The sequence below is a fragment of the Topomyia yanbarensis genome, chromosome 2, assembly GCF_030247195.1.
Source record: "Topomyia yanbarensis strain Yona2022 chromosome 2, ASM3024719v1, whole genome shotgun sequence".
Classification (NCBI taxonomy): Eukaryota; Metazoa; Arthropoda; class Insecta; order Diptera; family Culicidae; genus Topomyia; species Topomyia yanbarensis.
Genome location: NC_080671.1, coordinates 48,324,804 through 48,346,886, shown reverse-complemented (window position 1 = coordinate 48,346,886; position 22,083 = coordinate 48,324,804). Strand labels below are relative to the sequence as shown.

Sequence of the window (22,083 nt, the reverse complement as noted above, 5' to 3'; positions counted from 1 at the left end):
AGCATGACGTCACATAATATGTTCTCTTTGGATGTATATGGAAAAGGTATTGTGATTGTCATAATTATTTTACTCTTTTCTTGTGTTATCGAGTGCAGAGAAACGAAAAGAACAAGATTTTTTTTGTAACACAAAGAGATATTCGCACAAGTATGAAATCATTTCATCAGATCTGCGAATTGGTTTTCCATTCGTACATGTGAAGTTCTTACTCACGACGACAATGAAATCATTAAGCTAGAGCTTGAACATTGGCATGGGTTGCCAGTGTTTTCTTCCTGGAATAAGAGCTGCCAGTTTTCCGGCTTTTGTGTCCGCCTAACTCTATATATAGGAACTCTAAACAAGACGCGCGTTAGGCTGCTAGTGTATCCGTCATACAATTTACGTCAGTAAATTCTCAGCAAACAAGAGGTTTGTTCCAGTACACGGAAGTCACTCCGGAGTAAACAGGAGCAAAAAATTCTTGGTCCTTTTTACTCCGGTTTGCTACCAGAAGAAGAAGAAAGAGAAGAAGAGAGTACAGGAACGATTTTCTCCGGAGTACTTCCAGTTTCTCCTGGTACTGGAACAGACCTAAGGAGAGCCGAACCTAAGAGAAGAGACGACAACAGGCTTCTTGCTCTTCTTAATTTTCTCGACTTGCCCCTGCCGTAAATCTGAAGACAACAAGCGTTCATCGATGCCAGATTCCCTTTGAATGTTTATTACAATTGCCGAAAATAATTGTACCTAAAAGATCGCATCTCTACCAAGAATTTACAATGCTAGCTGCATTTAAAAATTAAATTAAATATTTATTCGTGTCTCTCTTAGCAATACACGTAACTATATCGTCATTCAGGTATTTTATTTAATTTGCACGAAATGTTGATGCGTATGAAAAATAGCCAAAATAGATTCAGCAGCACTGTTTTCCATCCCGATTGTAAATATAATGAACGCTCATGACTGGCAAAAGGACCAATCAGAAGCTGGTTCAATATTGAGGTTAGGACTGGATCAAATTGGCTACGCGATTGTCTTCTCTTCTCTTAGAGCCGAACCGGCCTTTATTACGAGGGAACAAGAACTGGACAAGCCATTATCTAGCTTAATTGTTTGTTCGGTTATTTTGGGCAGCTCAAACTTCTTTCTTGATTTTTTTTTGTAGGATCGGTTTGTATACAACTCTCGATTAATATTTTTTCAGCGTGAAAAAAAACATTTTTTTGCGAATTTTTCTAGAACTTTGCGTGAAGTACACTTATCAAAACTTTTGTACATTATAGTGTATCATTTCAATAACATGCTGTAACTTTTCTATGCAAAAATATCGACAAACGACTCGGTGACGAAGCTTTTTGTATAACGTCTCTAGAAAAAACATGATTTGCGGTGTTACCTGCCATTCAAAAACTACTTTACCGATTTCTTTCAAACTTTGCATACACATTCTATGTTAACAGTTACTGTTATGTGTCCAACACAAAAAAACACCTTTAACAGGCCAACGTGGGTACTCGGGTACCCACAAATTGAAATGTTCATAACTATGGCTTCCTTTATCCGATTTGGATACTTAGATTTTTTGGATTCAAAAGCTCGTCCACTTTTTGATTTGTAAAATTGAACCGGATGAATGGATCTGGTGCTTGGTAATTCGGATTTTCCGGGGTAATGTTCCAGTACTATGCTATGTTTTGTAAATTTTAACAATGTCCTAGCAATATAAATATCAAAACTCTTCAAATGTCTCGGAAGTCTGTTATTTATTATTACTAAACCCTATGGCAATTTAAAAATGGAATTGGAATGGAATGGCCACTCAAGGCCCCACGGGAACCTGCTCCGGAATGACCGTTCCGGGGTCAAATCACCAAATGGTTCCAAAGCCACGAGATACAGCCTACTGATGCAATTCCAAGAATTTTGATACTCATGTTGCCGGTATTCCATTGCAATTCACAAATAGTATCAAAGTACTGGAACCTACTTCCGGAAATCCGAATTCCCGGGAACCGAATGAAGTAACCCGATTCATTTTTTACCAAGTCCAAAAGTGGATGAGTTCCTGAATCCAAAACACCCAAAAGCATCAAAATCAAACTCGGTTCGAAATTACCTTAGTTATTGGCATTTCAGTTTTGTGGGTACCCGGGTACCCACGTCGGCCTGTTATTGACTTAGTGAAGTTCTAAGATGTCACAATGTTTCAATTTCCAGCCATGGATAAAACATGGGAATTTCATTAATTGAAACCTAAAAAGGTACCCGGGTACCGCGTCGGATATATAACGGTTAAAAATTTCTAACCCCTACGTTGAGTTTTTGGGATTTTTGTTTTTCATTTAAGGGGGTGTTTACTAATAAAAAGCCGAAATTTTTCGTGAAAAATAGTAATTTTTATTTAAAATCAGTAGAAAACCCCTCAACTGATAATTTATTTATATAGAATATGTATTTTTATATAGAATATGTATGCAAAGTTTGAAAGAAATCGGTTAAGTAGATTTTTAATGGCAGGTAACCCCACAAATCATGTTTTTTCCTGAGACGTTCTACAAAAAGCTTCATCACCGAATTGTTTGTCGATATTTTTGCATAGAAAAATTACAGCATGTTATTGAAATGATACACTATAATGTACAAAAGTTTTGATCAATTCGCTTCACGCAAAGTTCTAAAAAATTCACAAAAAATGTGTTTTTTTCATGCTAAAACCTTTACCCCCCCCCCCTCCCCCCCCCCAACCCACTTAACCTACCTATGCATGCATTTAAATTTGTTTATTTTCATTTTTACAAAGGCTTGGGCTTGGAAAAAATTACCACCTAGCACAAACTTGGTTGCCTCAGACGGGTGGTCCTCACAACAGAGTGATGTCCAAAAACTCTTAGGGCGATGATCACGTTTTCCTTCGGGAGGGAAGTAAAGCCGTTGGTCTCGGTCCTTGTGTTGATGGGACGATATCTAGGGCTCAGATGATGGAGTCACATCTCAGTGTGGATACAGGCCGACGGAAAACATTAATAGAAAACCTGCTTTAAGAGTCAAGCATGGGTGACGACTTTTAAGAGTTCGTCGACTCTGAGGTAGACCAACTAATTGTTCACTTAGATAGATGACTGATCCAAGATCGAGTGACATTAGGCTTCGATTTGAATCGTTCGGTTTCAATAATGATGACTGGAATAGGAATTACCAATTTCCACAAAAAAATTTATTAAAACAATAAACATACAAAAAGGCTAATCTATCAAATGCATGATATAGCAAGTGATTTATGGCTAGAAAGACATGTGATGCTCTTTGATTGTCTTCGATCTCTATTTTCATTTATTCGATATGTAACGAATCGGACAGTAGGTGATGCATGCCTGTTTTCATTTCAATCAGGACTAACTAATCTGTCGTTTCTTCAATACCATAATCACACCAGGACATCATTGTAATTAGTTATCATGTAATCGTGGTAGTACATCATGATTGCTAACGGTTGACCCAGGATGATGGATGCCCACACGACAATGTTACCCCACCGGGGTCCATAATTTTTTTCCATATGTTTCGACACAACCGAAAGCGGTATCTGAGCCATCATGCCCATGAAGGCCCAAATTTTGAAGGTTTTCAGTGGTACACTGACGAGGTATTCGTGAAAGAAGGCACTGATGAAGAATACTATCACTGAGGCAGCCATTTTGGAGTAACCCAGATCGACCACCGGGATGTACAGGTGTCGAACGCACCATCTGAAAAATAAAATAAGTGATCAGACATAAAATTTGAGTATGTGAGAGAGCGAATTTACTTGTGAACAGGCATATTCCAGGTCCTCCAAAAAGTGTCAATATTGTTTGCATTCCACCAATCGCTGTAGAAATTGCGATCGGAAAAATGTAGCAGTTCTCCCATTAAATTCAGGAAAGAATGGAATGTCAGGTAGAAAAAGCAAAGCCACATCAGATGATTCGGTATCTAAAATACAAAATCTATAAATATATGCAAGTACGTAAGTGTCATCAGGAATACCGCCAACTTCAGCAACCGTTCGGCGGTCTTTGTCAAATCCATGTTGGAGAAGGGCACTAGCGAGTTTCGCACGGAAGGGATCATCCATTGCTGGAACAGTCCCATCACGATGTGCACTCCGATGACCACTTCGAGCATGCGTTTGATTAGGAAGCGTTTCCGGACTCGCGACGTCCGAGGGAAGTTCAATTCGTAGCAAAGCGTCGGCGCCAGCAGGAAGTAGAAGAAATCCTTCAAGTGCAGATTGTCCGGGTAGTGTACCAGGGTCGGTACATTGTCCTTATCGTTGTTCGGTATTACCCCGTTGCCATTACTGCGTATCTGCTCGTGCTCGCGTTCATTTTCTGCGGTTAGAATGATTGAATGAGAACAAGTTAATTAGCTCGGGAGGGTGGGTGACGTCGCGATGAGGCAAACTGGATATTGAGCACGACGCGATAAAATGAACCACTTACGGAGCTGAGCTATGGAAACACTTTGACGGCGGCCCGACCGGTTGCGTCGTTTCTTGTGCTTAGTTCGGCACCACATATTGACCTGGACGTAGCTCCACATCTTCAGGAACATAATGCAGTAGATGAAACAAACTGTCATGGCACCAACTGAAATGCAAATAATAAATTTATTTATGTGGAACATGAAAGGATTAATACGATGGTGCAGTAAGCATTGCAACACCATTTTATGGGGTTCATGAACAAATTAGCATTAAAATTTAAACCCAACTTTGATGAGTTCTCATTATTACGAATTCATCAATATACAAATGCGTTGTACCCTACCTCACCCTTGATACTCAGATAACATTTTGACCATGTGAACAAAACACCCACTGCCTACAATTAATCATTTCTCACGACCTCTTGTAACACATGCTTTCAGTTAGATGACACTACGCTTGAAAGGTGCTACGTTCAAGTGCAAGGTTGTCGGGTAATTAAATATATTTTCATATGCCTAGCTGAATTGAGTAGTATTTGATTATTTATTCTAGTAAATTGTGGATGCTTACCGAGACTGAAAGTCTCTCCTTTAACGTGTATCACAACCATGGGTATCAGCACCAGCACTACAATGTTGACCACGTGCACAATCATACCGGCGCTTTCCATGAGTATGTCCGCCGCCAGGCCTTTTTCTACTATTAAACAAATCATTATAGGAACTATCGTATCTGTAAGAGAGAATTCTAGTTAAAATCGAATGAATTGCGCATTGTACCCACCAACTCACAGAAAATTAGTAACAGCGACGGGTGACCTTCGCCTTCGTTTTTCCCCGTCAGGACCACGAACCACTGCACGGGATCGACCCGGATACCGTATCTAACAAAATCAAAAACTGCGGTTAGCACTAGAATGTACTCGGGGGGAAGTAAATTTGCACCATACTTGATAAAGTTTTCTAGCACCAGCCGGAAACCTCCCATCGTGAGCAGCAGAAAACCCCAATTGACCAGGCCGGTGAAATTGTCGAAACCTGAACTCCAGGAGAACAGCGAATCCCGCGGTCGGTGACATCTGAAATGTGCGAGAAAGGCGAAATATGCTGTGATAATGGGCTCGTTTCCTGGAAAGAATAGGCATTAAATGGGGCTTGTTGCAACGTATTTACCATGTTGATCATATTTCATACAATACAACAAACGAGACTTGCAGCAGCTATGTGGATCTTTGCGCGATTTAAAGTTAGCATAAAAGAAATACACACAAAAAAGAATTAAAATGGATTGTCTTGCTGAACATGCTCGTGCGGCTGGATTTTGTTTGGGAACCATTCATAAATAACGGAACGGAAAATTTGCCCAATATTGACTCGCCCCTGCCCCTATGTAACAAATTGTCACAAATTTTTCCACCGAGGGGGAGGAGGGGCTCTATTTCGTAACAAAAAAAATTCGATAAAAACATGTCACGTAACGATCTACTCCCCCTCCCCCCTATGTCACAACTTGTTTTATCCCCTATCCCCCTACCCTTTAGAGCGTTACGTAATTCATTAATGGTCCTTTGTGCATTTGGCAGAAAAGAAACATTGATGCGAAGAAACCAGTTTAACGTCTTTTCGAGAGTTTCATTAGGTTTGATTCAAATATTTGCGAAAGTAGCTATACTTTAGCTTTTACTGCTTAGTAAATTTTTTGTTTTTAGTATCCTAACTGCATTATTACAGCCAGATGATTTAGAGCCATATTGTACTAGAAACTACATTGCCATCTCGTTCAAACCAGAAAATAAAAATAGCTTCGCTTGTTAACAGAAAAGCATACGAACAAATCATACCTAAGTTACTTTGTTACATATGCACTGTAGAAACAACAAAGTCTCGCTGCTTCTACAGCCTACTGTGAAGTTAAAACGAGTGAGCGACAGAAATACGAAGAAGTGGAATCCGTTGAGAAGGATACTGGGAGAAACTGAAATTGCGACTAATGCAACCTATTCTGACTATTGATTGCAAAGGAAGGGAAGGCGTTATCTATACTCAAGCAACGTTGTGCGTCTATCCCGGCCAGACCTTTACGTGGCAGTTCTGCAACCAGACGGTCAACCATATGTCGAAAGTGCTAGTAAAAATATATCCACGGAAAAGTATTCGGATCATACAGCTGGCCAAATGTATTAAAACATCTTCTTCTACGGAGAAAGAGACGGTAATGAATAGAATCCATTGTAATATGATGTACGAAGTACTTTTCCTATGGAATTATATTGTAATTAGATTTTTATGTATCTTTTTTAAGTGTCGTTGAAATTTTTTGTGAGAATGTTTGCAAGTTTCAATAGTGTCGTTCCGAGAAAAGGCGATCGTTTCGCTGTGCATGATCGGGATTTGATCTCTTCCGTCCAAAACGCTGTATCTCTTACAATATTTAGAATAAAGTGCTTAAATTTTTGCACAGATCCATATCTCATACAATACAAGTTTATTCATCGATAAAATAAATTAAAAAAATCAGTCGATCTCAAAATCCCATAAATAAACGGTATTAAACCCAAATAATACATTATTTGGCAAAATGCCTATTATACACGATATGGCAAAATATGGCAGCACCCAACAAACAACGAAAGCTGAATAAGCCTTTGATCTGAGAGAATAGGCTGTACAAGAACTGTTTAAGCCATTATCCAGCTAAATTGTTTGTGGGGCAGTTTCAATCTTGGGTTACTTACAGGTGCTCTGACTTATTAAAGGATTTTAAAATGTGTAGTGAGAAACACAAATAAATGTCACTTTATAATACAAAAATATTAGGGAAATATTGAACAATTTATTCAGTTCGATTATAACCGTTATATTACTTTAAATAGGGTAAAGTGCCTATTTTCACCATACTAATCAGGGTACCTTACTAATTCATTAATTTCTCGGCCTACAATCAATGGAATGCGTAAAAATTGACATCGACAGCTTTGCTTCTTTGTTAAGAACCATTATAATAACAGAAATGCGCTGAAAACAGTGAAATTCTCATGTTTGAGCGCAACGAAAACTCGAATCGAGTGCCCCTATTGTTGCGCTACCATTTGACTCAACGCGTTGAACAAAGATGGCAGACACTGCTCTAACAAAGGAGTTCAAATGGTTAGGATGATAATAGAAACATGGCGAAAATGGGCTCAACACCCTATGTGTTTATTTCGATATTTAGTTATACATACTAATAGTTTGTGCACTAACTTTACGACTAGCCGATGCATAATATGTACTCCAAGATATAAGTATAATAATATAAGTATAATTTTTTACGGGAATATATCACTTTTCTGTAACTGCAGATCTTACGGATCATGTAGGATATAGAGTACTTGACAATCTGTAACTGTGTTAGTGTGTCCAACGGTTTGTTTTCCTCCACCTGTCATAGATGGAGGAAAATAAATCGAAAATAACTTTTCGGTCGGATTATTTCATGATGGAATCTAACCAACCGAAACTATACGTCTCCCGAATAAGTTTTACAGCGACCTAGAGTATTTCAATACCAATATAAATACTTTAGGAGAGCTAATTTAAAATGTTTAAATTTAAATCAGGTAAATTCAACTTAAATTAAATTAAACTCAAGGTTGAGTTATTATTTTTGCCGTAGTTAAATGGAAACTACCTTCAACACGGTTTACCTAATTTTACCTTTCTGCATGATACCACGAGATTGAGTCAAAAGTACTGAATTTTAGGTAGTTTTTCGGTGGCGTGTAGAATATGGAATCAACTATTACGTCTCGGATATCTGTTCGTGTAATTAAGAAGACGATGGCCGTCTATATAGGAGGATGAAAGTTAAGGAAGATTTCTTCGTTCGGCAGATGATCGACTGCTGGACCAAACGCTTAGCGAGGTAGTGAACGCAAAGATAGACGATTATTTGTTCAAGAGCTACATCCGAAAAATTTAGTTGAGGGCGGCCGCGTCAGATCACGGGGGTGTCTCTCAATTTGGTAGTACCTAACGGTCCGGATCTCCTAACACCGCTACTAGACATTGTAATTCGATGTTGGGAATACAGAATAGCTTTGTGCGTACTTCAACTCGCAACACAGGAACCAGAACACCGATTCCAATGTAATTTAATAGCAGGTAATAGAGATGTAGCTTTTATTTGAGACTAAATTTGAGAAAATATAGTAAGACGTTTGTGAGAAGCTGATTTGAATTGAATTCAAGAGCCTAGCCCCTTTCCAGGAGCTTTTGGTTCCGCAGAAGGTGTCCAAAGTGGTCAATATGAAACCATAAATACAAGCAATTTAGAATACCTACATTTTATGAAATTTAGATGCCAATTAAGATGGGAATTTCATGTGTGACCGCAATTTAATAACAATCTATGAGAAAGTTGTACCTTTCATTTGAGACTAAGTTTGGTAAAATCGGTTGAGCCATCTCCGAGTAACCGATGTGCGATTTTTGGTGACTGTTAAGTCGAACGAGAGCAAACGCACTGAGCTTCGATAGCAGATTAAAAATGTTGTTTTTGGTTAGGTATTAATCAGCTTCAACTGTGCGATATATTGTGATCAGTATGATTAAATGTACAATAAATTAATATTCCACATACAATTTTCAGTGTTTGATTACGCTCGGCGTTTTGGTCTCGAACCAATAATAATATGGATAAATTTCAATTAATTTAATAATGTTTGATATAAGACTTGAATCAATCAAGAGAAGATCTCGTGCTTCACCCTTTGTTCACTCGATCGTTTATGATCGTTAGGATTAGCTGAGCTATAAGTACACATTTGACAAGTAATTGTGTTTAGGGTGATCAGCAGCTACAACCGCGGTAACGGTGACATATACACATACGCACACCCAAACACACACATACATTTACCGAACTCCATGAATTGAGTCGAATGGTATAAAAGACTCAGCCTTCCGCGCCTCGATTCAAAAGTCGGTTTCCAGAATGATTTCATAACATTTTTATAGGAGAAAGAAATAAAAAATATTTGGGAAATTCACGTGTGATCGAAGTCTTTTACTCATAACTTCGGAACCAGTACTTCGAATCAAATGAAATTTTGTAGCAATGAATGGGAATGCTATAGCTTTGATTTGAGCTCAAATTAATGAAAATGGAATCAGACATTTCTGAGCAGCAGATGAGAATTCAATTCAGGATCTTAACAACTTTCCCGAAGCTTCTTGTTCAGCCGAAGGTGTCCAAAGTGGTAAATGTGGGTTTGATTGGGCATCAGTGAGCTGAAGCTATAAATTCAAGCAATTTGGTACACTTTTAAGAAGTTTTGCATCATTTAGATAGCATGCTGATTCCGATTTATAAAAGAATTTCATGCATGACCACACTCTTCAGCCAGTAACTCCAGGACCAATATCTCAAGAACCAAAGGACTGATTTCAGCAGGTTTCAATTCATTGGAAAGAAAAATGATTGTGTAAACTATACACTCAAGATAAGATTTTACTGCAGAAATCAAATACGTATGTTCTGTATCAAGAAAAAAAATCGAGAAATTGAATCTTATATAAGTAATTTATACAATTTTCGAGATGACCTCCCATAGATCACTTATAATGAAACATACTCAAAATTAGGTTTGTTTTAACATAGTTAGGCCTTATCATGCACATTTTTGCGCCAAAGACCTTATACTCATGGGTTTTAATTTACTTTTAGAGACTTAGCCCGGTAGCTCATAAGTCTTCTTGCAAATTAGTTTCGCTAGTTTTGGAAACCATTTTTGCTACCAGATGTGATTGGCTACTATTTTTGAGGCGTATATTAACCCTTTAGCGTGACGATTGTACAATTCGCAATACAATACGTAATAACCTTATGAATATAAGTTTTGTTAGTCATATTTGGTTTGGAATGATTTGGATTTAAAACTATATAAACTTGAAATTAATTTAAAATTTCTCAATAAGAAAAAAGATATCGAGTAGGGTTTGGACCCCCAGGACCCTGCCCCTGGATCCGCCTCTGTCAGTGACTCAAATTAATTAAAAAGCCAATTTTTAGCCATAGGGGAGCCCGAGGCTAGTTGGCGGTTGGGGTAAGTTGGCGGAACCCCCTTTTCTCCGTTCCTATTAGGGATCATCCATGAATGACGTAGCATTATATGGGGGAGGGGGGAGTTTTGTATTTTGTGATGATGTGTGACGACAGGGGGGTAGGGGGTCATGTCATGCTACGTAGCTTTTTTGAAGAGGAATAGAATAGAATTTTAAAAAAAAATACGGTGACAAGGGGGGGGGGGGGCAGAGTTACCGTCAAGCTACGTAATTACCAGAGGGGGTATTTAGAGGTTTGTGACGAAATGCTACGAGGGGGGAGGGGGGTGGGTTGTTAAAAATCACTAAAAAATGCTACGTCATTTATGGATCATCCCTTAGACATAAAGCGCTGTCACTCGTTGTGTATCTCAAGTAATGTGAAACGCATTATCCAATGTGTTTTTGTTGTGAAACATTATGTTTTGTAGAAGCTGTGGGCGATATTGTGTTTTTGAGCATACTTTGTAAATTTTCTTAATTTTAAACATTTTGTGGTTTTCTATACATTTAAGGTGGTTTTCTATCTATTCCCCGAACGATTATATTTTTCGATAGTACGTGAAAAGAGCTTTCAGCGTCCGTATAGATTTTATACCTATTCATACCCAAAAGTAATTTTTTAAATCCTTTTTTATAAAATATACGGTTGTGGTAAATTGGCGGTAACGCACACGGGGCAAGTTGGCGGTACTATTTGTAGTGCGAAAATAGTCACCATATATTTTTATTTCTGAAATTCACTCCACAGTAAGAGAAACTTTTTCTTGTGTCTCTCGTCAATGCAAGGGACAATTATTTCAGCTAATCGCCTGAAGAATTTCGAAAATTTGCTTTTGAATATGGAGTACGCGTCGGGGTCTAAATGACGGGGTATTGGGACTGATATATAATGAAAAGTGTCGAATACCATACAGTTTTATTGAAATGACAATCGGCACATTTCATATGGACCACATATGTAATTGTATTTTCATTGGATTGCTTATTTTCTGGCAGTCCGCCAACTTACTCAATATACACCGCCAACTTACCCCGAGGCTGGGGTAAGTTGGCGGTTTTTCCGCGTCACATATTTTTGTCTCTAGAAATGAAGACAACGCATCAAACATTTTAATAAAATTCAGAGATATTGCCAACAGTCTACCCTTTCATGCAACGTGTTCTATTTTAAAAGATCTACCAAAATCAAAGCGGTAAAAAATGAAAACTGAAAACACCGCCAACTAGTCCCGGTCTCCCCTATAAACCAATTTTTATAATTTTGTCGCAATTTTGTATGGAGAGCTGATTTTACTTAGCTTCACGAATGGTATGACGACGTACCGATTTTACTGCATTGAACCACTAAACTTCTCTGAAAATTCTCCATTTTATTTTCTTAATAGAGTTTAAACAGATATTTTTTTTAAAAAAAAGCTTTAGGGAAAATTAGGATAAACATGCAATAAGCTGCATCTGCCATACGGGAGCGGTTGGTGGTAAGCCTAGTATACACTTGTATAACGATGGAGCTATTCAAACAGGGTTGCCTGATTAATAATAAAATCCACTTGTTTTGAAGTCATGCCGCTTCTTTAGTTAATAACTTTTCTCAGCAAATTTTCACAAACTTAAAATTTTCCACGAATGTGTTCAGTTGAAGAATACCTTTAGAAATATATAGTGTTCTCATGAATTCATTGACGAGGTGATTTTTTAAGAATTTATTTTAAATTTTAACGGATTTTCCATACTAATTTCCATATAAACTTTGAAATTTTTGGAAGGTTCGTAGACACAACCGATCGGTACCAAAATTTGCACAATTACTAAGGGCCATAAAAGGAATCAATAGAGCCTGGTGGAGCTAAAAGTTAAAAATTGAACCAGTCTAGTGGACAATCTGTACCCTCTCTGAACTTTGAGGTTCAGATGAATATAGAAACAACCTTTGAAACATATTTTGGACTTTGATTGCTACGCGCACATTGTTTCGTCAGATACGAAAAAGAGTGCATCTTGCTTCAACCCCAAAACACAATCGTGATACGGACTGGCTATTCGGTTTGAACTAGTGCATCAATCTTCCTGAGAGTCAAAACGAAATGAGCAATAAAAAAATGAAACCGTTTGTCAATTTAGTGAGAAGTAGATGATCACGATTCCAAAGTTCAGTCGCTTAACACATGTACGAGAGCACACTTTAACTGAGCACTGATTGCCTAGCGACCGAATTTCCGGAGAAGCCAAGATAACGACTGCAGTAGGGTTCTGTCTACTCACGGTTTGTCCGGTTGTGACTTTCGCTGTTTGCTTTCTTTGTCGGTGATTTCTTCGGCCCGTGTCACGCTTTGTGTCCTCCGGTATCGCAGCTTGTTGTCCTCGTTGTCGTGGGACATTTTGAAGCTGTGGTGATGACTTTGGCGGTAATTTTGGTGCTTTAGTTCCTGCGGAATAAGACGTACAAACGATTATCATATGATAATAGTCTACTATAATAAGTACACAACTGATAACAGTCAATCGTATTTACGATAATGTGTTAGGCGTTTAAGCTCGTAATTCATGTAGATTTTAGTGTCCGGTAGAATAAGAGTATGTTACCTCAAAGCGATTTGTTTTTCAATCGTGATTATGTGATATTGCTTCGCTATAGCGAGAAAAAATGGAACCCACAGTATTAGATAATAAGATTTTCAAACAGAACTTTTCGAACAAGAATCTATCATCATCAGTAGGTATCTAGTAATGGATTATACGACAGATTTTATATTCAAAATGCACATCCCAAAGATAAAATAGAAAATTTTGTTGGTTGCATTGGCAGCAGAAAACGATAAGATAGTGACTGGGTATCTATTTTTTGGAACTGGCCAAAGCTGGGTGTAAAACGTTTACGCGTATCTTGATAAAGTGTTGCTAACGAAATTTCGATAATGGAACATACCATGCTGTTTGTAGTATTTGAACCTTTCCATCCATAAAATACATTTAGGTATTCAGTTGGATCTAGATTTCTCTATTGACGATCAAACAACCTAATAATTTTGGTATACACAGCCGACAGTCAAACGTTTTTTATGATTTCAAGAGCTTATTCGCGATTCTTGTAATTTCTCATCACGTTTCCGAACCATTTTATTCATTGTCGGATTTTTCTGTCAGAGTAGCAGAATTAAATTTAATGATTTCAGGTCCTTAGTCGCGATTTTCGTAATTTCAATTCACGTTATCGTGATATGTTAGTCATAAGTAGAGTGATTCATGTTTATGATTTCAGGATTTTAGTCACGAAATTAGATAGTTTTGTCACGAGTTGTGTGATGTGTTCAAGATTTCTGGATCTTATTCACGATTTTTGTAACTTCTGTTAATGTTATCGTGATATTTAAGTCATGAATAGAGTATTTCATGTTCATGATTTCAAGATCTTTTGTCACGAAATGTGTGATTTGTGTTCATGATTTCAGGACCTTTATCACGATTTTCGCAATTTCTGTGTATGTTATCGTGATATTTTATTTTAGAGTAATGTGGCTAATGTTCGTGATATCAGCAGTTTTATCATGATATTCGCAAATTCTCTTCACCTTATCGTGATCTATTATTTGTTGGTTACTATCTATTTTTACTCGAACTTACGTGACAATATGAACTGGATCATAAAAATGTGACTGATTCGCGATATCTTGTTCTCTGAACTATATCACGCTCACTATTTGGGGTTCTCAGTGCTGTTTTCGTTTTCTGTCCAGACATCAAAATGAACCTTATCAAATGAATAACGATGTTCGAGGTCCTAATAGTGTTTTATATCTACTGCTCGTACCTATTACTAGTCGCTAGCAGCTAGGCATTTCATGGAAAGTGCATGGAACAAAAATTATTCCACGAATAATACCAGAAATTTTGGGAGAGCACACGTGAAAATTTCAGTACCATGTTGCATGAAATTGTAAATGATTAGGAATACCTTCTAAATATCACCAGCACGCAAAATAGATTGCCAATCATGTATTATGAATCATGAACCAGTTCACGATAGATGACTAATATTTTATGATTTCGTGAACTATTTCACGAAAACGAACGGTAAGTTGTGACCTTTATACTAGGTATCATGGACCAGTTCACTAATACATTTATGATTTCGTGAACTATTTCACGATTATGGATATGGGATCGTGACTAATATATTAGGAACCATGAACCATTTCACGAATACATGAAATAAATTTCATGACTTCGTGAACTAGTTCACGAGCACGGATATGGATCAGGACTAATATATTAGAGATCATGAAATAGTTCACGAGGATGAACGAATAAAATTCCGAATTTCGTGAAATATATTTTGATTTTGTGATTTAAGGTTCCTATATCTATAAAAAATATCATGAGCCAACCTTTGGTTTAATGAATAATGTTCATACAGTTGTGAACTAGTTCGCGTACTGAAAATCGAATTAGAAATGATTTGGTGGAAACCGTGACTGAAGTTCACAAAACAAAAACAAATATTTCCACTAACAAAAGCGTTATGCGGGCGTTACTGAAGGTAAATTGAACATAATTTTTAAACACATAATTTTTGTTCATGGTCCTGTTTTCATAACGTGAAAACGTGATTGTTCCTGAATTCATAGCACTTTATTCTCGATTTTGGGAACAATCCTGCTGCTTCGGTTTTATTAAGATCTAGTGCAGTGATTCTCAACCTGGGGTCCGTGAAGTCGTTGCTGGAGGTCCGCGAAGAAAAATATATTTTCCGAGCGCAGATTGAAATTTCAAGTCTTGTTTCCTAACAAACTGAATATAATATATTGATAGCATACAAAATCGATGTTTATCCGTGGGGACCGCAGCAACCCAAGGCGATTTCTAAGGGGTCCGTTGTACGAATAGGTTGTGAACCGCTGATCTAGTGCATGGTGTAGAAAAAACTGCTTTTTTCGTCTTCGATTTTGGTACCATTCTCCGTTCAACCTTAAAGTATAGGTGCTTTCGGAAATATTATTCTATTAGCACAGAAGAAAAATCATATTCAAGCAGCACCGTTGAGCACCGTTTGATGAAGTGACGCAGCATTCTTTAAATTGCTTCAATGGCTTCTAATAAAATGGTAAACTGTATACAACAACAATTCCAGCCCGCCATAATGAAAGCGAACGTTCGTGGAACGGAAAACGAGGCATTCGAAACAGAACAAGTTCATGGTCCTGATTAGGCTGATATACATCTTTCTTCTTCTTGTCGCATTTCAATCGAGTCCCGTCACGTACACGCTATATGTACCACAAGGCTGTGCTGTTGCAGTTCAACAAGTGGGTCGTTCAACGAAAATAACATGCTGGCCAACAGTGACTAATAGAGCGTTTCTTTTGGTTACATTTTTATTTTTAATGGAATTCGGTTGGAGGTCGATGCGCTTTATTTATTTCCCGATGACTCGATGCTTTTTGTGTTATTGAATTTATTACAGTGTAATGTACTTACACTATCTGTACTGTATACCATGCAGTAGCGGCAGACGGAGAAGTATTGACAAGATGAATATTGTGATGTCCTTATGATCATGATTCTAATAATTTTGGAAAAAATGTCATTCTGTAGCAGTATTGTGGCCGTGCAATATTGGAGTTTGTGCAGTTTGTTGTATACTCAAAACTTATGTGGAGCTGTATAAATGGACAAAATTATCGAATATCGAAAAATGAACAAGTGGGATGGCGGGAATGAGAAACCGAGAAAAAATCCATTCTAGTAGTAGGATTCGAACCCGCAATCTCATTTATTTCCGCGATATGCAGTACCACCTGTACATTATAGTTACATTAACGATTACTAGAACGTGTACCAGTCATGCGGTATTGATCTTGGATGATAAGTTCTCAATGTTTGGCTGTAAAGTCATAATCTCCTAAATCTTACTCCTTCTGATTAAAGTACCGTTTTATTTCTACCAGTGTTCACGCTGGAAATAGAGATTACTTTTTTAATCATCGCCATAGATGCGTTACCCGCATTAATCGTTGTCAGATTGTCGATATGACTACCAGAAGGGAGAAAGAAATTGGTGACAGTCCGTCCTCTTCATGTCAGTAGCAGAAATTTGATAGAAAATAAACCGCCGTTGGTTTCCTATATGTATTTGGTTTAAGCCGCTAGGTCCTGAAGACTTGATTTACTCAGATAATACAACCTGAATAATAACAGACCGAGAAATTAATGAAGGGTTTGAAACCCAGTAAGTAGATTTGTACTGGTGACAGAATTATAGTACGCTACCTTATCGATTTCTAGAATGGTAATGTTTTTATTCCCGCCATTCCACTTTTTCATTTTTGATCCGAGGCACTACATGTGTAAATAAATCATCTTCATATTTCTTTTTCGGTTGCCATATTTATCACCCGGACCCAGTGTACCTGCTCCGCACTGCCACGCAGTTCGTTCAGACCATAAAAACACAGTATAATAGGCCTAAATCAAAGCACGGTGTTGATGTACTGTTTAATAAATGCAAAGATATTGATATCTTCCGTCTATGTTTGACCTACCCCAAAAAGTAGTTTTACACTTTTCCTATGCTTTATTTTCTGCATACATGAATGCCAGTAGTTTATAGAAGAAAACCACAAAAGATTTTCATTAAATTATAGAAATTATCTCAAATTTGTTGCGACCAATATTTACAGTACTCCACCATGTGGGTTGGCTGTTGAAACGCTAACTCATAAACTGTATACACGCGCAAAACAGACTATACTGACCTCGGAATGTGCGGCAAAAAACACTAATTGTTGATCATTAAAACCATACGACCCAGCCGAAGGTTTGTGGAACCGGTTTCCTGTAGTTTAGAAGCTGACAATTAAAAGATCAACTTCATTGCAGTATAGAACACTGATCTTTCAAACTATGCACAACGAGTTGACCGAGCACCTATTTGGGGGATGCAATTATCACTTCGCTATTGTAATACGCGCACAAAAGCTCTAACACATTGACTTATATAACACACAAAAGCCGTCGCGTATCAATAGGCCGAGCGTAGATTTGTTTATCATGCCAACTTGCGTCTGGTTCGGTTGCTGTGATCACACTAAACACCAATTTTCATTTGTTCAGGATCAGTAGGTAAACGGGAATTCATGCCGTCGCTTATCAGCGCATCTGCTATCAATAAATATGTCTATTGCCGCATTATCAGCAAGCGCACAACTCCGAAGCGCATGGAAATGAAGTGTTTATCACTGAATCAAAATGCGGCTAGTGAACTAAAGTTATGGTACAACTTCGATAACCGTAATGATGAAACTTTTCAACATCGTACTACGCCCGTCCGTACTTAACTAATGTGTACCTATTCTGAATCATACGGCGCCCGGTCAAAATACGGTGCATCGAATACTACACCATTGAAACTGCGAGAATGGTTGTGTCAGTTGTGTTGTGTTCCGTTCTTGCTGGTAGTACTACTACTTCCACGTTAGGCTTTGATTGTAATATCAACTTATCAAATTGTTAGATGCAAATGTAAACAAATAGTTATGAACAGGTTATTAAAATATTGAATTGAACAGATATTATTTTTTATTTTCGTTCTTTATTTCACAAATAATATCGAATTATTCTATGCTGATTGAACGAAATATTTGACATGCCATTAAATATGTTTCTGAATGCAGCATAAACAAGCCGTGCGGGTAAAAAATGTTTTATGTTTTGTGCGGTTATGTTCAGTGACCACACGCACACGCACCCACTCGTGCACCTTCCACAATAACGACAGTCAGAACCCGAATAGTACAATAATTGTGCTCATTTGCAAATTTGGTTAAATTTCTATCCCTTTTTGACGTAGGACTACCTCTTTGCTTATAATAAATGTTTATCACCTAAATAAATAGGTTGAAATATAACTTATTTTAACCAGAATGAGAATTCCAACGTTTCTATTTTGTTTCAAAATCGTGCTATGTGTATCTTGAATGTGTAAGCTTACAGCGTACTTTATACAGCAAAACATCGTTTTGCTGTTGGGGGAAGCTTTTAGTAGGTTCAAGCTGAAGAAGTTTGGAACTCGTGAAAAACGTTTGAGATAAAGCTCTCAAGCCATCTGGTGTAAATATAGCGTAGCATCTGCGGGACACACTATGTGGGTATATTTTTAAATAAATTATGCACAGCAAATGGTAAACTATTTTCCTCGTTGTTCATTAGGTACACAAATCCTTAGGCGTTTTGCATAGTATTCGTTTGAGAACTCAGAAACTGAACTTTTTTGGTAGAACTGAGTTAGCGAAGTTGATGGTAACTCGAAGCATATAACTAATAAGGTAGATGAGCCCATTTCCAACTCATTGAAATTGGATTGCGCTTAAATAGAGATCAGGGCCCTTGCTTCTTTCCTAAGAAGCAAAGTCTGGTTTGGAAATTGTAAAACACACCCGTTTGAGTGAAACAAAAAGTGGGCTCGAGTGTTTAATTTGACATTTTAACGGGAATGTCATAAAAATCACACGACATAAAAAGAGGACAAAATTCGTTATCTGATCAGAAATTCGTTATATTCCAAATTTTTCTAGTGCAAACAGTATTGTGTGTATATTCAACTTAGGAGTATCATTGAAAATTTTAATAAATGGCCACGTGAACCAAAAAACCTTCGTTTTTATCCCCTTCCTCACCCAACGTGGACAAGCGTGGACAATTCATGTAACCCTACCCTCCAAAATGACCACGTGAACTTTCTGAAGTCAAGTAATAGCGTAAAGAGGGTTTATAATTGCATGTATTCGTACGAGCACGTAGCCAGAAAAAGATTCGAGAGGGGCCTACGAGTCTTGGAGTAAAATACCGGTTTTCAAAACGTCTGCTAAAACGATGTTTCTAAAAACGATGTTTCTAAAAACTAAATACTATTCGTTGAATTGTTGACGAAAATCTACATTTTTTCTTTTTTTTTATTTTAAATATATTTGACACGGCTCAATGCGTAAGCACAACTGAGCCGTGTTTTTACAATTTGTAAAAATAGAAAGAAATTATCATTACAGCCTGTTCGTCGGGTCTTGTTGACGCAACTTACTGTTGCGTGTTGAGATCCTCTTACTAGGTGGTAAAATATTAGATGCGTTTTTTTCGCACCTTGGGGGTCATTCGGTCCGTCTGTTCTCGCGTTTTCGTTTATGTCCATGTCGTCATCGGTACTGCATTCATGTTGCTCACGGTCGGATGTTCTTATTTGTTGTTTGTGCTTACGGGTCGCTATGGTAAATCCTCCTTCATCGGTGTTTGATTCCTTATTGGTGGTGTTGGTTGTTGGTTTGGAAATATTTGCTGTAATTGTTGTTACTTCGATGTTGGTAATGGCAGTTGGTTTAGTGGTACTGGGCTCGATCGTTGTTGAGCTGGTGTTTGTGCATGCCCGGTCCGCAGTCGTTGGTTTACCAACAGGTTGTGGTTTAGCATACGAAAACTGTATACCGGCTTTGGTCGTATCACGTGGAATTTCCTTAGCAGTCTCTGCGGAAGGTTTTCCGTAGTGTAGCGGCTGATCGCAATATTGGCACCTAGGAATCTGCCCTGGATACGTGAATAGTGATCGTTGAGAATGTGTAATACCTTGAGGGCATGTACCTGAGAAGCTCAAGTAAGAAGGAATAGATTTTGTCGGACGCATTCTCACCACACGAACGCCGTTGCGGAGTCCTGGGAAGAAGTTCCTCCAAGTATCTTCCGTAATACTACTCACTTCTCCGCATTTTGACATGATTTTTTGATAACGGAGGAACTAGTACGTGGTGCCAGGTCATGTATCTTTATTTCAATACTGTCAACATCTATATACGTTGGGATATTGCATAAAATGTCATTACATTCAACAACGTCTTTCATGTTGTTCTGGGAAGCTAATGATTCTGCTTGACTAATGTTTTTGAACATGATCAGTACCGCATGAGGTAAATTGTGGAATTGCACCGCATTAACTTCTGCTACGTTGAGCTTCATGTTCACCTTCAACAATTGCTCCACTTTACGAATCGATGATCTTACCGGACATTTCGAGAAGTCAACAGCAACACAGTTTGCCCGCAATGGGATATACTCTTGGTTCGTATTGTCACTCATTGTTTGTTCACGTTTCACACACTAGGTAGAAGGAATTAATTTTTGCCTTTGCAAATAGAACAAGTGGCGCGCGGGTAAATTTGATTACTTGCCCTTGCCCACTTGACGAAGTGCCGATGAAGCCCAATGGATGTGTTTTTCTCGACGATCATATGCGAAAGCCGATTTTAAACAAATCTTTCTCGTGACAAGCTTTTTAGCAGGTTCAAGTTTGTTTTCACGTAAAAGAATTATAGTTGGGCAAGGAATCTGTTTCTGTTGCAAGAAAACCAGCGTTTTCGTGAGTATTCAAAATAAAATACCATGACAAACAGATTTTACCTTTCATTAAGTCTCATAATGGTGTAGTTACGTTTTGGCCAGATCTAGCCAGTTGCCATTTAAGCAAGGACGTGCGACAATGGATCAACTGCAATGGAGCAAAAATTACCCTAAATGGGCTGAATCCACCAAATCATTCCCAGTTTTGTTCAATAAGCAAGCAATGAGCAATAATAAAGCAGCATGAACATAAAAGAGCGACAATTGATTTGAAATGAGGATGAAATAGTTGTTTCTGCGATTTTCATGAAAAATATGTTACACTGGAGCCTCCATTTACGAACCAAAACGGGGGGTTCGTAAATTGAATTAGTTCGAAAAAAAGTGTTTGTTATTTGGGATTTAGTTCGTAAAAAAGGTAGCTTCACATTCTTATTAATTAAACTTATTAAACAATATGGGTATTGTTGACTTTGGCCAACGGATTGACAGAAGGGTATTTCCGGAATTGTAATTTCCAATAAAACTCAGGTTTCGTAACGGGAGATTATAATTTTCCTAGTGATGAAACAATAAATTCATATTCAGTTTGGAATTACATTTGTCTAGACATAAGTTTAGATAAGCTAGACGTAAGTATTATATAAATAACTATATACACTTTAGGTTTAGATTACTCACGTTTAGTTCCCTTTGCGTTTTCGCTTATCCGTTTGCGATACTGAAACTCTGTTGGGTTTTTGGTCGAGGAACTGTTCGAATAAATTCAGTTACATATATCCTATTAATCCTAGACTTATATCATAACCGCTTACCTAATTGTAGCAGGGAACGAAGCAGCGTATTCTGCTAATCAAAAAGCAATTATCGTAACCGATTTGTGTAAAGTAGGAAGATAGATGTCTAAGCACTAATTGTACACTAGGTTAAGCTAGTTTTAAGTCAATTATTTTAGGAATGTTGAAATGAAATCTGCCGATGTATATTCAATATTTACAATGGAATTATTTTCTGCTTACTCACCGTGATGACAGTTTGACAGCACGACGTTGACTGAGTTAGTGTGCGAAGACCAATGTCTTGGAATGCAAAGTGCGCATGTAGGCCGAATACGGTCGGTTAACGGGTATTTTTGGAAGGGGCTTGACAAGTAGATGATGAAAA

General features: G+C 37.8%; 1 protein-coding gene and 1 long non-coding RNA gene across 2 annotated transcripts; one reads left to right on the top strand and one right to left on the bottom strand.

Annotated features, from left to right (window-relative positions):
• Nucleotides 1-3,180: 3,180 nt before the first annotated feature.
• LOC131684468 (diacylglycerol O-acyltransferase 1) lies at nucleotides 3,181-17,888 on the bottom strand. The gene is made up of 9 exons (XM_058967379.1): nucleotides 17,295-17,888; nucleotides 12,805-12,968; nucleotides 5,406-5,534; nucleotides 5,248-5,339; nucleotides 5,027-5,188; nucleotides 4,470-4,616; nucleotides 4,015-4,358; nucleotides 3,794-3,960; nucleotides 3,181-3,734 (listed from the first exon to the last, which is right to left on the bottom strand). The coding sequence occupies exons 2-9, from the start codon at nucleotides 12,918-12,920 to the stop codon at nucleotides 3,413-3,415; spliced, it is 1,479 nt and encodes a 492-aa protein (XP_058823362.1). The 5' UTR covers nucleotides 12,921-12,968; nucleotides 17,295-17,888; the 3' UTR covers nucleotides 3,181-3,412.
• Nucleotides 4,787-5,188, top strand: LOC131684469 (uncharacterized). The gene is made up of 2 exons (XR_009304656.1): nucleotides 4,787-4,947; nucleotides 5,009-5,188. It is a non-coding gene; the product is annotated as an uncharacterized LOC131684469 (long non-coding RNA).
• Nucleotides 17,889-22,083: the final 4,195 nt, after the last annotated feature.